Below are 18,424 nucleotides of genomic sequence, written 5' to 3' on the forward strand. Positions count from 1 at the left end.
TTTCTCTGACACAGATCTTTCTCAGATCTTTTGGAAATAAGATCTCATTTCCAAGATATATAGAGAACTGATTCAAAATTTTAAGAATAAGAGACATTCCCCAAATAATAAGTGATCATAGGTGTAATGCAGGGTCACAGCAATAGTTTTTTGCTTTTTCAAATTCAACTGTAGAGCCCTGGCAGTTCAGAAGTTTTAGAATGTGCATGGAAAGACAGTTGGAGGCTGATACTATAAGTAGTGCTGAAGCTCCAACTGAAGGGCTTTTTTTTTTTTTTTTTTTTAATTTTTTTTTTTTAATTTTAAACCCTTAACTTCTGTGTATTGACTTATAGGTGGAAGAGTGGTAAGGGTAGGCAACGGGGGTCAAGTGACTTGCCCAGGGTCACACAGCTGGGAAGTGTCTGAAGCCGGATTTGAACCTAGGACCTCCTGTCTCTAGGCCTGGCTCTCAATCCACTGAGCTACCCAGCTGCCCCCCAACTGAAGGGCTTTTGCCTTTTGGCTTCGGCATTGGCCTGTGCTGATTGTCTTCGGGACATTTGGACCTAGCCTGATTTCTCTGGACCTCTCCCTGATCTCTAAATTTACATCCCTACTATTTCCTTGAATTTCCCTTTGGGCCCTGGGAGGAAGGGTGGTTTTGGTGGTTGGACTTTGTGGGTTAACTTTTGTAGGCAAGTAGGACATCATTAAATCAAGCCACCCCCTTATTTAGTGATCCGATAAATACTTTACTTCAGGGCAGTGAAACTTTCCTGACTGGGAGAGCTGGCCTCTCTCAGTCTGACTCCCTTTTCTGCGACCCTTCCCCCAGTACCAGTTTTCTCCCTAGCAGCAGTTACAAAACCCTGAAACCCTTTCTCCCTCAACTTATCCCTGCATCAGTAAATCCCCTTTGTTACCTATACAAAAGCCTCTGGTGAATCATCGTATTAAATATTAAGGCAAAGGGTGAAGTGGGAAGAAATTACTTTCCTTTTATTTCCTGAGGGAAACCTAGTCATCCATCATGGGCAGGAAGTACCTAGTCGAGACTTCCTGCAGACATTCAGTTTCACTGGCAGGGAGGAGCCTCTCGATTCCTCCCTCAAGGGACTTTAGAAATTAACAAGAGAAACCCTACAGCCAGATCTAAACATTTCTGGCTGACCCAATTTCTCTTGTATCATAGAGATATCTTCCTTGCCTGAAAGATGCAGTCTATTTCCTCCCAATAACCTCTGTCTCTAGCCTCAGTGACTAGTCTGTTTGAGCAGCCCCTCCTATACTCCCATTCGTTCCCTTACCTTCCTATATACAACCCATTCATCCCTTCATTACTCACCTAACCCCTTTACTCCTCCTATACCAAGATTGACTATTCATTCCCTTAACTCAGCTATCCTCATTCATTCCTCCATCCTATCACCTTATCCCTCCTCACTACCTAAATTGCCTATTTCTTTATAACATTAATTAATGGGCAAAGTTAGCGAACAACCTAGAATCTACTGATCCAATCAAAATGAAGTTAGCCAGGATAACATTTATCCTGTCTAGCATTTCAATGATTTGCTGGTCACTAATGCAAGGCATCATAGATTTTTGGTTTAAAAAGGTCCCTAATCTCGTGCACAACTTCTAGATAACTAAGATTCTTATACATGGTGTACTCTGACCCTCGCTGAGTGTATTTGCTTCATCCCAACAGCTTACAATAGGATATGTCCCAAAATTTATTCTCAATTCATGCAAGTATCAAAATGTTTGTTATATTATTTACTTTGTAATCTTAATTTGGTTTAGACTGATTTTTTTTACCTACTACTACTTTCCCTGGCTTCCTTTAAGTCCCAAATAAAATCCCCATCTTTTACTGAAAGACTTCTCTAATCTTTCCTCTGTTAATTTTCTATTTATTCTGCATAAAGCTTACTTTCTATACATTTTGTTCACATGTAATCTCTCCCATTAAACTTCTTGAGGATAGGCAATTATCTTTTCCCTTTTTGTATCCTCAGTGCTTAGCACAGTTACTGACACATCATAGACCATTAGATGTTTATTGATTGGTTAAACGGCTGAAGTTATGGTATATAAATGTTGTGGAATATTATCCTGTGAGAAATAATGAAAGTGATAGTTTCAGAAAAACTTGGGAAAACTTGTATGAAATGATGCAAAGAGAAGTGAGCAGAACAAAGAGAACAATTTATATAATAAAAATATTGTGAAGACAACAAATTTGTAAGACTTAGGAATTCTACTCAACACAATGACCAATTATATTTCTCTAGAATTCATGATGAAGCGTATATGCTATCTACCTCCAGATAGAGAAGTGATGGACTCAGAGCGAAGATTGAATTATCCCTCTTTCCCCCCTCCCTTCCTTCCTTCCTTTTCTTATGGGTAGAAGTCACACAATTTGAAAGTACATAAATAGATCATAATTTTTATCACTAGAGGAAATATGCACATCACTGGAATTCCTGATTAGTAGACTTATTCCAAGTGTAAAATAAGTTTTCTTTTTCTATTTAGTTTTCTCTGTGTTATTATAGACCCATCAAGTCCTGGAGTTCTTTTATTTATTTATTTGTAATTCATTCTCTTCATTCATGATTTTTTTTTTAATTTAGGGAGAAATATATTAAGTTTAAGGAGGCTATGTCCCAAATCTTATTCCTGATTCATGCAACTATCAAGATATTTACTACATATTCTGTTATCTTTATTTGTGTAAGATTTGTTTACCTCCTATATTAAGCTGTTTTCTCCTCCAAATTCTTTCTTATTTAATTTATAATATAGTTTAAACTATCATCTCTTCTAGTAATTCTAATAGAGTTTGTGTCCAAACTATAAATTTATCTCAGGCTCTTCTTTGAAGTTTCCTTGAGTTACTTTCATTCTGGATGTCACTGTATCTATAAAATTTCTTTGTTGTCACATCTTCTGTTTATATTTCCAGCATTACTTCCTAAAATAGAGGTTTTTGTCAAGTCTAGGCTCTTGATGGTGGGCCCTTGTTTCATTTACAGTAGTTTTTGTCTCATTTTTTATTGGTGGTCCTTCCTTCTGCTTGTATTTGCTCTGCACAAAAGGTTGTAGTTTCTAGTATTATTCACAGCATCATGGTACAGTGCTGAGATCTTCTAGACTTTGAAAGCTCAGATAAATGCATATAAACAACTTTAAGAGCCACCAGGATGAACAGATTTTATCATCTTCTTGGTAAAAGGTTTGTTGCTTTCCTGGCTCCCATCTTCATTTCTGAAATCACAGTTCCCATGGGTGCTTAACCCAGAGGTTTCCTCACAGGAGTACTTAGGCCTTTTGAACCTAGGATCTGAGTTTTTTTTGACCTGCTTGGGGTTTTCCAGGATCTTCTGGTTCTCGAATTTGGAAACTTTTGGTTGGAACATTCTGAGGTTGAGGGATTTGGGAGGTCCCCCAGTGCTATTTGCCTCATCCTGACTCACAGCCATACTTCTTAGTGCCTGCAGATTTCTGAATGTCTACTTTCTGACATAGGCTAGATGAAAGTACTTGTTGTAGTTTATTTCTTAATCATTATTTAATTTGGTGTTATTTTAAGTTTTCTTAAGTATATGTGTGGGATTTGGGTTGTTTTTATTCACTTTGACATTTTGATTAGAATTTCTTTACTTTATCTTTTTAATAGGTAGATACTAAGGAAGAATTTGTTCAAGTGAGAAAGAAAGATTTAGAGCGATTGACAACAGAAGTGATGCAGTTACGAGACTTTTTACCCAAAATACTGAATGGGGAGATATTGGAGAGCTTCCAAAGATTGGATGTTGTAGAAACAAGTAAGTCCTGTTGCATAGAAGTTGCAGTAACAAGTGAACAAATAATATTTATTACTTTATATGGGGAAAATAATCATAAAAAATTTGTGATTTATTATTACTAAGTACTGACAGACTATAAATCCTGTTATGTTCCATTTACATTTCCAATTTAGGAAACCTTACATTTTTTGTTTTTGCTTATTAATATTATATTTGGTTTTGCTAATTTACTCAAGTATGAGTTTGGTCTATAAGGCTTAAAACAAGGAAATGTATGTTTGCCAAAGGGATTCACCACTGTAATGGAGGAGAGACAGCACAGAATCCATTTAAAGGAGTAATTCCTGGGAGAGTTTGAGGTCCTTTCCTCCATCCTCTCCCCTCCTAGTTACAGAACCTCTTGGAAGAGAGTTATAATCACTCAAAATATTTTGGCCTCTCTACCCACAAAAGAAAGACCTATGAATAAAAATATTCATTGTCCAGATTTCAACATGAATTTGGATGAGAAATTGTCTTGAGACTGTTCATTAGCATATACTGTATATCTGAGAAAGATAGTGTAATTAGAACAATGAACCGGACTCAGAATTTAAATAGAGGAGGAAAACAGGCTGAATTTCTTTTGGGAAATTGAAAAACTCCTTTTTTTTGACCAACAGGCTTCTCATGAAAACACAGGTCTCTTTTCAGTACTAACATTTAACTGGTGGTGTCATATGGCAGTGTTCCAGAGACCTGGAATGCCACTGCTGCTGCAGAAGTAAAGATGAAATCACACAGAGGACAGGAGAAGCTGATGAGTGTAAGCAGGCTATATACCCTATATGATATACAATCAGTATTTGGCTATGCCACATAACCAATGAAAAACTCTGAAGATGGACATGAGTAAAGAATGTCATCAAGGTATTGTTTGATCAGAAGAGATGATATAGTCACATGACAAGAACAAAGCATGGTGTTTGGATAGCCAGATTGCTCAGCTGGCATCCTTGTGATGTTAGGACAGTCAATAAACACTAATTAAATGCCTGCTTGTCAGGCATTGTGCTTAGCACTGGGGATACAAAAAGAGGCAAACAACAATCCTTGGCCTGAAGAAGCTCATAATCTAATGGGGGATATATCAAGCAAACATATATGTACAAACAAGACAAATAAAAAATAAACAGGTGATAAGTAAAAGAAGGAAGGCACTAGGATTAAGAGGGACTAGAGGTAGTGAGGCAGCACAGTGAAATGAGAGCCAGGTCTGGAGTTGGGAGGGTGGAATTCAAATCTGACCCCAGAAATTTCTTAGCTACTTGACCCTTGGCAAGTCACTTAACCTCAGTTGCCTAGTCCTTACTGCTTTTCTGCCTTGGGACTAATACTTACTATTAATTCTAAGACAGAAGGTAAGAGTTTAAAAAAAAAACCCAAAACAATAATAGGGAAGTTGTGGAGTGGAGGGGCAGTTTAGGAGAAAAAATAGTTCAGTTTGGATATGCTGAGTTTAAGATGTCCACTTGACATCAAGTTTGAGATTTCTGAAAGGCAGTGTTTGGTTAGGGGAAGATAGGAGAATTATCATAATAAATATCATAATTCAATACATAGAGGGGCTGCTAAGGTCACCATATGAAATAGCATAGAAGAAAAGAAGACGACCCAGGACAACTTGAGGGACAACATTTAGAGGGTGTGGTCAGATAGGAAGGAGAACCAAGAGAATGGTGTTTTGAAAACCCAGAGAGAAGAGAGTATCAAGGAAGAGAGAGTACTCAGTAGTATCAGAGGCTGCAGAAAAGTCAAGAAGAATGAAGATTGAGAAAAGACCATTGAATTTGGCAATGTTTGAATCATAGGCAAATTTGAAAAGAGCAGTTTCAATGAAATGATGAAGTCAAAAGCTGGATTATAAAGGAATTTAATAAGAGAGTGAAAGGGGAGGCACCTATTGTAAAGGGCCTTTTCAAGGAATTTACTACAAAGGGCAGAAGAGAAATAAGATGACCTCAAGGATGGAGACATCAAATGAATGATGATGGGGGAGACATGGGCATGTTTATAGGTAATAATAAGGAAGGCACCTACTTTCCTGCTCTAGGAAGAAATTGTCTGTAGCCTGCTGCTGTGGAGGCTGATGGTGTCCAACCAGATGACACACCCCGCCCCTCCTTATCCCCCCCGCCCCCACCTGCCACTGTCAGAGCCTTGGACCTCAAATGGTGGATCTGAAGTGCTCCTTCATGATTGCAGCCCCTGCCCCAGAATCCCACAGTCAACCCGAGTGTGATTGCAGGTCTCAGAATAGTAGGTAGGGGTTAGGGAGGGCCGTGTCAGGTCTCTCCCTTACACTGTGGAAATTGACTCTCTCTCTCTACCTACCTTTCAAGTTGTGTTCAGCAGGAGAATCCTGTGGCTCCATCTTATTGTTGAGTTTGGATTTCTGTCTTTTTTGAAGTGCTTTTTAAAGATTGGTATGGAAGGATAGTCAGAGAGGTTTCCGTGTTTGTTGCTTCTAAGTCAACATAATGGTTCCTGTGTCTCTAGGGAGGAATTGAAGATAAGTGAGAGAGGGATGACAGAGGGGGCAATTTGTTTTTCTTTTTTTTTAATACTTATTTCACATTGTTGGAGAAAACATGGCAAAATTTGGACACTAATGCATTGCTGGTAGAGTTGTGAATTAATCCCACCATTCTAGAGGGCAATTTAGAATTATACCCAAAGGGCTACAAAAGAATAGCATATCTTTTAATATCACCAATAGGTAAAAAATCCCAAGAGATAAAAAAATGGGAAAGGACCTATTGATACAAAAATATTTATAGTTGTGCTTTTTGTGGTGGCAAAGAATTGGAAATTAAAGATATGTTCCTCAATTGGGGAATGACTGAAGAAATTGTGGTATATGATGGTGATGGAAAACTATTGTACTATAAGGAATGATGAACAGGATGATTTCAGAAAGAACTGAAAAGACCCAAAAAGACCCACATGAATTGATGCAGAGTGAAATAAGCAGAACCAGGAGAACATTATATATAGTAACTGAAATATAGGGGAATGATCAAATGTGACAGACTTTGCTACTTATAGCAATATAGTGATCCAGGACAATTTTGAGGGACTTATGAAAAAGGATGCTATTCAGTTTCAAAGAAAGAATTGTTGGAGTAGAAATGCAGATGAAAACATATGATTTATCACTTGTTTATTTGGGTATATAATTTAGGGTTTTGATTTTATAAGATTATTCACCTAAAAATGAATAATAAGGAAATGTTTTGTGTGATAATACATATATAACCCAGAAAAAATAAAAAAATTATTTCATTAAATATTTCCTAATTTCATTACATTTTTTAACATTCATTTTTTAAAAATTTCGAGTTCCAAAATTCCTTTCTCCTTCCCCTTGCTTGGGATGCAGTAGATGACTTTAACATCTTTGATGTCTATCCAAGCTTCAAGTACTCCACAAGTGTCAGCTTTAGCCACCTTTATCCTCTCATTCTATCAGGGTAATTCTTCACATGGCTGGGTAGACAATCAACTCATGGATGGTTTTGAAGCCTATTGGTTACCTTCTACCTAGTTTAGCCCATCTGCCAAGATGATTTGCTAGGATGTGGACAGTATACATGCTACAACTTCTTGGAACCAGAGGTGAGCTAGGTGGCAGGTAGACACCAAAGGAGGAAAGCAGGCCTGAAAAGGGCTTAAAGCCTTCATACCGGAGGTACTAGTCTTTCCTGACCATTCTATATATCCTGCTAACTGATGATATTCCTGCATATATACATATATACATTATCGTTTCTTTTTGTCCAGTAAAACATTAGGGATGGGAACTGGGAACAATTTTGTGATATGACTGATTGTCATAATGAATTTCATGAAGAATTAATTCAGAAACATTGGCCAATAGCAGATTTTAATTCTTTAGTTAATGTATTGGTTCATTTTTTTTTTTTTAACAAGGGAAGGTTCTGTTGTATGTATGGATTGTGATTGGGAAGTCATAGTAATGTAAAAAAGCATCAATAAAACATTTTACAAGTTTCAATTCCTTTTTAGATGTTTTTGTGAAAAAATTTTTTAACACTTTATTCTTAGGATTATAAGATTATCACAAGGAAAACATTTATAAAATCTGTTATGCTCCTTTAGTTCCCTTGGATCTCTAATCTCATCAATATAGGTATATCATTAGTGAACATTGTAGCCCATCCACATCCCATCATATGCCATACTTGTCCATGTTTTTCCACACAACTTCTTTGGAAGATTTACCCAATATATGTGGAGGTATATTTTGTGGATACCAATGTGGTACTCATTTTGACGATGTTTTGACTTCTTAGCCACATGACTGATCTACTACTTTTTTTTTATCATAATATATTTTCTTATGCTACTTCTGGTGAATAGATCATATTTGGAAACATGTCACAGTAGAGTTTTTGTGTCTACCATAAGTCTTTCCATTGTTCTATGGATCACCTGCAACTTTTGTTCTCATATTCAATCTATAGCATCACCAGGAGACTATTTAATTTGAAATGATGGACTTTGGGGGTGGGCTCACTTTGAGGCTATTGAAAGCACCTTTTGGAGTATAATTTGAAATTGAGAATACAATGCTGTCTTCATTTCTTGCTTTCCTTTAAAATTATTTTCCTTGACAATACTTGGGATTTGCTCCTTCAAATAAATTTTGTTACAAATTTCAACTATTTCTATAAAGTGGCCACTATGTGGCTTGATTGATTTAGGGATAAATATGTGAATTCATTTTGTTTTAGGGCTCCCAACAATAAGAAATTAATGCTTCTTCAATACTTTAAATATTCTTTTATTTCTGTAAAGAGTGCTTAGTTTGAATAATATTTCTCTTTTGATCATCTGACTAGTTTTTGTTAGTACTAAATACTACTGATTTTTGTTGATTTATGTCCTACTACTTTAATTTAAATTATGCCCATTCAATTTTTTCCAGATATCTATTAACTCTAATTTTTCTAACATTTCATTCACTTCCTTCCTTTCTTATTTATTTTTTGGTTCAATTTATCCAGGTCTGAAAGGGGAAGGTTGAGATCCCCCATTAGTATAGTCTTACTATTTATTTCCTCCCTAAGCTCCTTTAGAAATCTGGATGCTATACCAGTGCATGGTGCATAAATGTTTAGTAATGACATTACTTCGTTGTTTGTTTCCCTTTAGAAAAAATGTAATTTCCTTCCTTATCTCTTTTGATCAGATCAATTTCTACTTTGGCTTTCTCTGGTATCATGATTGCTACTCCTGCTTTTTTTACTTTAGATGATGCATAATAAATTCTGCTCCAGCCTTTTACCTTTAATCTTTGTCTGTTACCCTGCCTCAAATGTGTTTCTTGTAAACAACATATAGTAAGATTCTGGTTTTTTATCCACTCTGCTATCCCTTCTGTTTTATGGGTAAGTTCATCCTATTCATATTCAGAGTTATGATTACTAACTTTATATTGCCCTCCACCCTATTATCCCCTTTAGTTCCTGTTTTATTCCCTTTTGCTTTGTTCCTCCTCATCAGTATTTTGCTTTTTGTTGCCCCTCCCCTCATTTCCCCCCTTCTTTTTTTACCTCTCCCTTCCCTTGTCTTATTCCCCTTCTACTTCTCTGTAGGGTGGTAGAATTCTATACCTCACTGAGTATCCTTGCTTTTCCCTCTCTGAGCCAGTTACAATAAGAGAAAAGTTTAAGCATTGCCTGTCACCACCTTTATCCTCCCTTTTCTATAATGATTTTTATGCCTCTTATGTTATATAATTTACCCCATTCTATCTCTCTCTTCCCTTTTCTCTCAGTGCAACCCTCTCTTTTACCTCTTGATTTTTTTATATATCATTCATATGCATATATATCATACATATTTTAAAATCATCATATTTACATACATATCATATCATCTTATATTATCATATATATCTCATACCATTGTAACCAGCTTACTTCCCCACACTCTTTCTGAGTAAATTCCTTCTATCTTCTCTACTACTAAGAGTAATTTTTGAGAGTTTCAGATATCCTCTTTTCATGTAGACATATAAATTGACCTTAATGAGTCTTTTACATTTAATCTTTCTCATTTACCTTTTTGGCCTCCTCTTGTATCTTACTTATTAAATTAATGAATTGCCTTGTTTAGTTTTTTCACTAATACTCTGGGGAGTTTTAAATAAACCATTAAGTATCTGCAAATAGTGATAATTTTGTTTCTTTTTTGCCCCTTTTTGGGGGCTTTATTTTTTCTCTTGTTTTATTGCTATATTTATAGAACTCTGCCACTTAATAATGAAGAGAAAGGGGAACCTTTGATTTGTTTCTATTCCCACTGGAAAAGCTTCTAGTATTTTTCTACTTCAGAGGAAGAAAAGCACCTTGAGGCCTATTATACATAAGTGAGTGCTATATTTTTCCAAAAACTTTTTTCTGATTCCATCATTACAATTATATTTCCATTTTTTTAAAAAAAATTTTAAACCCTTAACTTCTGTGTATTGACTTATAGGTGGAAGATTGGTAAGGGTAGGCAATGGGGGTCAAGTGACTTGCCCAGGGTCACACAGCTGGGAAGTGTCTGAGGCCGGATTTGAACCTAGGACCTCCTGTCTCTAGGCCTGGCTCTCAATCCACTGAGCTACCCAGCTGCCCCTATATTTCCATATTTTAAGAAATGATTTTAAAATGATTTATGAATAATTATATTATCTATTTTGCTAATATTAAATTTTTGCATACATGCTACAAATTCATTGTATTAGTGGATAATTTTTTGTAGTATGGGAATTTGGGCAGGTAGATGACATGGTGGGTATAGTGCTTGGCCTGGATTAGGAAGACCCGAGTTCAAATCTTGCTTCAGACACTTACTAGTTGTGTCTCTGGGCAAGACACTTAACCTTACAGTTTCTTTGTCTGAAAAGTGAGCGAGAGTAGGAAATGGCACTCTACTATCTTTGCTAAGAAAACCCCATTGGAGGTCACAAGAGAGTTGGATATGACTGAACAACAAGAATAAGCATAGGAATCAATTAGTTTTAAAACATTTATTGGAATTTACTTATAAAACTGTTTTAAGTTTCAAAATGCAAATTATGTATTTTGAAGTGCATATAAAATATATTCCACTTCCTGTATGTTCAGACCTTGGCAGCTTCAAATCTATGAACAGTCAAGAACCTATAAGTAAACTATAAAGATTTTATCTAAAAAGAAAATAGATGCCACAAAGCACATGGTGTGCTTTCTTTCCAAGCAAATATTCAGGACTTGCCCAAGATAATAGTCTGGGAGATTCCTCTCATACTTTAGTCTTATTGCTTAATTCCTTCTTTCCCTGCCTTTCTATCACTAGTACTTTAATGTTCTTCTAACTATCCAAGGCTCCTTTCTTAAACAACCTTTTCAACTGTGACATCTAATTGTACCATGTTTCCAACTTATTTCTGTTTACCTTTCTGGAATGAAAATTCCTAGTAGGTAGAGGTCTGGATTTAGAGTCTAAAAATCTCAAATTCGAATCCTGCTTAGATACTTAGGAAGTACATTCATTACTCTGGAGCAAGTTGCTCAACTTCTCTCAGCTTCAGTTTCCTCAGCTGTAAAATAGACATAATATTATCATTTGTCTCAGTTGTGAGAGTCAAAGGAGATAAAACATGTAAAACATTTTTCAAACCTTGAAAGCAAAACAGATATGAGCTATATTTTTTCATCTATGGGTGGACTTAGCTACTTGTTAGGTACAAAGGATATAATAATTTTCACATGAATGCTTCCAAAATTTATTTGTGTTTAAAAATATGATTAAAATAACATCAAATCAATCTCTAATTGGCTGACTGTCAGCATGATAAAGTGTATAATTTTAGACATATGACTTCACACTATATGTTTTATTTACCTTTGCATGAAATATTCAGGATTGTCTTGTATTAGGATCAGGAAGGTGACCAGCAAAAGCTTTGAATAGGAAGTTTAATTACATTGGTTTTGAGGTAAAGCAGCAACATTTTATTGTTCAGTCATTTTCAGTTGTGTCTGACTTTAGTGATCCTATTTGGGATTTTCTTGGCAGAGATACTAGAGTCATTTGCCATTTCTTTCTCCAGCTTATTTTACAAATGAAAAAACTGAGATAAATAGGGTTAAGTGACCTACCCAGAGACAACCCAGAGAGACCTGATAAGTGTCTAAGTTGGGTTTTGAACTTAGGAAAATAAGTCTTGACACTATTCACTGTGCTACCTACCTACCCTTTTTAGATCTGAAAAGGACTTTATAGCTCTTATGTACAAATTCTCTCAATTGATAGCTGAGATAACTAAGCCCAGAAATGATAAATGGTTTGCCCAAGGTCCCCTGACTAGAAAGTGAGAGTGACTGTTTTTTTTTTCATACTTATATTTTCCAAGCTTCCTGGTACAGTGTCTTGTACATGTGTAACACCTGTTTCAAAGGTCTCTCCTTCAGTAATTATTATTGTCTCATCAGAGAAGTTTAGAGAGTAATAGTTTTTACTGGTTATCTAGAGAGATTTCAGTCATGGTTGTGGAGAAATGGAGAAGTCAAAGTTATTAATAAAGATGTTTGAGAGAAACTGGAGAAGAGAGCAAAAAAGAAGTTGGGACTTTTCCCCTCGTGGAACAGTTTTAATTTTTATCTCCTCTAAAGGATAAAGGGACACTTTAAGAGGAGAACCTTACTTGGTATCTTGAGTGAACTGCATAGAAGGAATAGTGATTTCGAAAGTCAACTTGTTAGAGTGATTTTGGAAGTGACTGGCTATAATCTTTCTTCCAACCTAAAAATGTGTAAATATAGCTTGGCATAAGGCTTCTCATATATTACATGAACCCAACATTTATCTCTTGGGGTTTGCTCATTCATTTCACTGGTTACTTGAGGGATTTTCCCTATTGTGACTGGCTGTGGTGCTACCACATTGTTGCAGTCTTGCTACTTGCTACTGTAGTTCCTGAACATCCACTGGTGTGGTTCCTGTTTATACAAATCAGTTACAGTAATACTCTTTTTTTTTTTAAACCTTTACCTTCCATCTTAGAATCAATACTATGTATTGGTTCTAAGGCAGAAGAGTGATAAGGGCTAGGCAATGAGGGTTAAATGACTTGCCCAGGATCACACAGCTAGGAAGTGTCTGAGGACAGATTTGAATCTGGGACCTCTTGTCTCTAGGCCTAGTTCTCAATCCACTGAGCCACCCAGCTGCCCCCACCATTAACTCTTAAACATAAAACAGATGAGAAAGCAAAATCAAGAACAATAACATAATGTTTACTATTAAATAGAAGGCAAAGACAGGAATAATTAAAGCATAACAGTCCATATATAAACCTAGGTCACATTCTTTAATCAATGTGTACAAAGTCTGTGGGCCAGAGAAGAGGCACAAACTTACAGAAACCTAGCAGAAAGGTCAGATGGACACTGAGATAGTGTCCATATTTTTGGGGGCAACTTGAAACTCTGAACACTATCAACTTAGATATGAGTAATCTTTTTAGGTAGTGATTGGTACCATGTCTTCTGCTGGGCAGGGCTATCCTTTTCTAAGCCTCTCCACTCTCCTACTAGACAAAAACACTTCTATACTACTTTTAATCCCACAAAGCAGTGTTGAGTTCCTTTAACTAACATCATCTTTAAGCTTGGAATTTTAAGAACTTTGATAGGCCTGGGATCCACAAAGCTTTTCAGGTTTGTTTTCTATTTATTGCCTTTGAGGCATTATCTCTGCTTGAGTTATAAAAGGCAACAAAAGCAAATAACTAGAGAATTTACCCTCTTTCAAGCTGTAGATGGCACTAGAAAGCAAAGCATCTTTTCCCCAGATAACCACATAGCTCTGGATGTAGCTGGTGGCAAAGTGGGTAGAGTTCTGAGCTTAGAGTCGGGAATATCTAAGATTAAATTTGGCTATAGATATTTACTAGCCATATGACTTTGGATGAGTCATTTAACCTGTTTCCTTAGTTTTTTCAATTGTAAAGTTGGAATAATAATAGTACCTACTTTTGTAGGGTTGTTTTGAGGATCAAATGAGGTACCATTTTTTAAAAGCATTTTAACACAATACCTGGAACATAGTAGACACTATATAAATGTTTATTTTCTTCCTTTTTCTTTCTTTCATCAATCAGCTCCCAATATGAAAACTTGCTTTCAGTTAGATGAACTATATATCAACTGCAGAGCCATTGATAGTCATGTCTCAACTATGCTCCTCTGTAGAAATCTTTATGATACAGGTATATAATAAACACATGTAAATAGAAACATATTGTTGAATTCTGTATTCTATTCTAACTTGCTCTCCTTTTCCAATTTATAGGTGAGCTCTTTCCATTTATATTCATGGTTATGATTATTAATTATTTCTTTATATTTTGTCTACTTGTACTATTTCCTCCTTTTGTTTCTACTACCTCCCTTTAAAAATAAGATAGTGATAAAAGAAAAGTAGTTTGCTTGATACTTGCAATCTATAGATGAAGTGGTCTGTTTTATACTTCATTGCCTCCTTTGCTTTTCTAGATGCTTCATCCTAATCCTAGTCCAATTGAGAGTCAGAAGCAGAATCTATTATTCTTCTACTAAACTAAAAAAAAGTAAAAAGCATTAATCATGTTTTCAGATAAGGTTATAGTAATTATGGACAAGATAAGAGATAAGCAGAGAAACCAGATTATGTGTAAAGGTCCCACAAATAATGTACTTTTTTTTTTTACCTTTTGACCAATTCTGATTTTTAAGAAGTTATTTTCTTCAGTGTTATTTTATGCCTCTTTTGTCAAGTTGTTAAATCTCCGTATAATTTCCTTGCATTGCTCTCACTTTGTGATTTTTCCTCTATAAATCTTTTTTTAAACCTTTATTTGCTGTCTTCAATACTAAGTAATCAATACTAAGTATAAACCATTCCAAGGCAGAAGAATGGTAAGGGCTAGGCAACTGGGGTTAAGTGACTTGCCCAGGGTTACACAGCTAGGAAATTTCTGAGGTCATATTTGAACCCAGGACCTTCTACCTCCAGATTTGGCTCTCTATCCACTAGCTGTCTCTTCCTCTGTAAATCTTAATTGATTAAAAAATTTTTTTAATTAAAAATTTTTAAACCCTTACCTTCCATATTGGAGTCAATACTGTGTATTGGCTCCAAGGCAGAAGAGTGGTAAGGGCTAGGCAATGGAGGTTAAGTGACTTGCCCAGGGTCATACAGGTAGGAAGTATCTGAAGCCAGATTTGAACCTAAGACCTCCCGTCTCTAGGCCTGGCTCTCAATCCACTGAGCCACCCAGCTGCCCCCCTTAATTGATTTCTAAATTTTGTTTTGCTCTTTTAAAAATATCTATTTCTTCTTCATAGAAATTCTGGTTGTGCTTGTGACCAATCTGCATTTTTCTTTGAGAGTGATTTAGATGTTTTCAAGTCATTATCTTCTTCTGAATTTTTGTCTTGAGTCTCTCTGTCATCATAGTAGCTTTTAATGGTCAGGTTCTTTTTTGGGTTGTTGTTTGCTCATTTCCCCAGCCTGTTTCTTGACTTTGGACTTTTCTCTGCCCATCTCTGGGGATGAACATGTCTGGCCTGAGCCTCTGTTTTTGTGAACTTTTGCTGCTTTTATAGCTCAATGTACATCTATAAGTTTTCTGTCTTTCCAAAGTGACAGATTTGGTCATTGTCCTCCTAGTCTACACTCTGGTCCTTACATGTTCCCTATGAGCAGGAATTGGATAGTGGCCAATAAACTTGGCAAATAGCACCCAATCTTCCTTCAGTATAGGGGTTTCCTAGGATCTCTTTCTGACCAGGTTGTTAGTCCTTTTACTGTTCCTGGGTACTTGATTGCCTCTGCTGCTGGTGCCCCATATCCCACAGTTGGTGCTTCTTCTGCTATATTTCCAGCTAGCCCCAACTACAGTATCTATAGATTAAACACATTATTATAGTACAATAAATTATATTAAATAAAAAGCCTGTTGAAGAAAGACTTAAAATTAATTGGAGATGAAAAACTTAAGTGTAAATAACAAATGGGTCAAAGGAACAGAACATTCATTAAAGAAAGGCTGTAATGAGACAACATATTCAAATAGCTGAGATGTAGCTAAAAAATTCTTTTAGTGTAAACTTTTTATCTCTAAATACTTTCTTGAGCAAAAAAGAGAATATTTCCATGAACTGGGCACAAAACAAAATACTAGGCTAAGAAATAAAAGATAACAACATGGTCAAAATTCTGAAAATTAAAAGAGATCAATAAAATTGAAAGCAAAAAAACTCATTAGAATAAGTAAAATAAGGACTTTGAAAAAAAGAATACAATAGATTAATCCAATTAAAAATAGGAGAAAAAACAATTATACCAAAAATGAAAAAATTATAATAGTTGAAAAGAAATAAAGAAATTATCAGAAAATTTAAAAATGACAGAAAGGGGCAGCTGGGTAGCTCAGTGGATTGAGAGCCAGGCCTAGAGATGGGAGGTCCTAGGTTCAAATCCGGCCTCAGACACTTCTCAGCTGTGTGACCCTGGGCAAGTAATTGCCCACCCTTACCACTCTTCCACCTATGAGCCAATACACAGAAGTTAAGGGTTTAAAAAACAACAACAATAAAAATGACAGAAAAAATAGATGAACAACTTAACAAAAAATTTAAAATACCCAAACTAGCCAAGATAGAAATAGGTTGTTTAAATAACCCCATCGCAGAAAATGGAATTAAACAATCCATAAGTGAACTCGCAAAGAAAAAACTCTAGGGCTAAATGAATATAGAAATATATTCTTTCAACTAATTCTAATAATACCATTAATATTACAAGTAAAAAACAACTAATTCAAATATAATACAAACTGTTTTAGAATTTGGCAATTCAACTTTTGTTAGAAATGTTGGATACATCTTAAATTTAATATATGCCAAACTAATTTCATTATGTTTTCTCCTAAACTCTTCCCTTTTCTGAACTACCTTTTATAGTTGAGGGTACTTCCCTAAATTACCCAGGCTTATAATCTAGATGTGTCTAGCTCTCTGTTCCTCACTCTCCTACCATATCCAATAATTTGCTAGGTTCTTCCTCCCTTCTGATACTACCATCATTCTGGTGTAGGTCCTTATCACGTTATCCCTATTGTAATGGACTTCTACTTGGCCTCCCCACCTCAGATTCTGTTCTCCACTCAGCTATAAAATTGATCTTCATGAATGGCAGATCTGACCTCTATTCAGCCAACTCCAGGGTTTCCCTATTACCTCCAATATATATAAAATCCTCTTTGACTTCCAAAGTCCTTCATAATCTGGCCTTTTCCTCCCTCCCCAATTTTCTTGTACCTTATTTTCCAATTAGACTGTGAGTTCCTTGAGAGCAGGGACTCCTCCCCCACTCATTTCTTTGTATCCCTAGTGAATAGCAAGGTACTTGGCACTTAGTGATGCTTAATAAAAACCTGTTTACAGGTAAAAATAGGAAAAAAAGGAGTCTACAAAATTCTATCTTGAGATGAGGGATAGACAAAATACAGAAAATTACATAGGCACATATTCCCGATGAATATGGATGAAATATTTTAAATAAGATCAGTAATTACCATAAGATTTCATAGATAACAATATTTTCAGGTTTTTGTATATATTACAGTTTTCTCCTTACAGTGTTATTTTTCCTACTTCAGTAACATAGATTTAAAAAATAAAATTAGCAACAATTTGGTACTAATTTAGAATTTACAGGAAAAATTTAAGAATATTATATAGGCAGTCCACATTTTTAGTTTTAATATACCTTTGTAAAAGACAATATTTTATTTTTTTCCTCTATCATATGTAAAAACAAAATTTTAACATTGATTTTTAAAAAGTTTTGAGTTCCAAATTCTCTTCCTTCTTCTGACCCTCTCTCAACTCCTCCCCTTTCCTCCTGGTTCCCTGAGATAATAAACAATATAATATAGATTTTACATATACTTAGAGAACCCTAGAGTCCTAAGGATGACAGTATAAAACAAATTATCATAAAAAATTTGACTTGTGTATTACCTGCATATTACTTTTGCCATCAGTTTAAAAATTAACAGAAACCATTGAATGAGCAAAGTATAAGGTTTTATTAGATAAAATTGAATTATGGAAATCTCAAATACAAGATGCAAAAAGGGAGCACAGCCTAAAAATAGTTTTGTGGTGATGTTTGCAACTGGCCACAAGGAGGAGGCATTATACAAATGAAAAAGTTTAAAAATGTGGCTTCCCATTCATTAGCCAATTACCAAAAAGCAAAAACTATTGGATATAGTAGGATCTTAGAGGTGATTTAGTCTGATTCTGTTGTTTTATAGAAAATAGAATACAGACTTTACCAACAGGAGTAAAAATATTCAAGCCTAATAGAGATGAATAGTTTGAAAAATCTTAAGAATAATTTTTTTTTCCTTCTCACCAGGTCTGGAAAAGAAAGAGCAGGAAGTAGAACAGTTGAGAATGGATTGTGAACATTTTAGAGCCCGATTGGAAATAGCACAAGCAGATAGCATAAAAGAGAAGAAGGTACAGTAG

At 35.4% G+C, this 18,424-nt stretch overlaps 1 protein-coding gene across 1 annotated transcript in view; it reads left to right on the top strand.

Moving 5' to 3' along the window:
- LOC123242471 (heat shock transcription factor 2 binding protein) overlaps positions 1-18,424 on the top strand; it is a 139,413-nt gene that overhangs the window by 28,800 nt on the left and 92,189 nt on the right. The window contains exons 2-3 of the mRNA XM_044670250.1: positions 3,671-3,818; positions 18,312-18,415. Of these exons, the coding sequence (XP_044526185.1) occupies positions 3,737-3,818; positions 18,312-18,415 (186 nt within the window). The 5' untranslated portion in view covers positions 3,671-3,736. The remainder of the gene's footprint in view (positions 1-3,670; positions 3,819-18,311; positions 18,416-18,424) is intronic.

This window comes from Gracilinanus agilis, chromosome 3 (assembly GCF_016433145.1).
Source record: "Gracilinanus agilis isolate LMUSP501 chromosome 3, AgileGrace, whole genome shotgun sequence".
Taxonomy (NCBI): Eukaryota; Metazoa; Chordata; class Mammalia; order Didelphimorphia; family Didelphidae; genus Gracilinanus; species Gracilinanus agilis.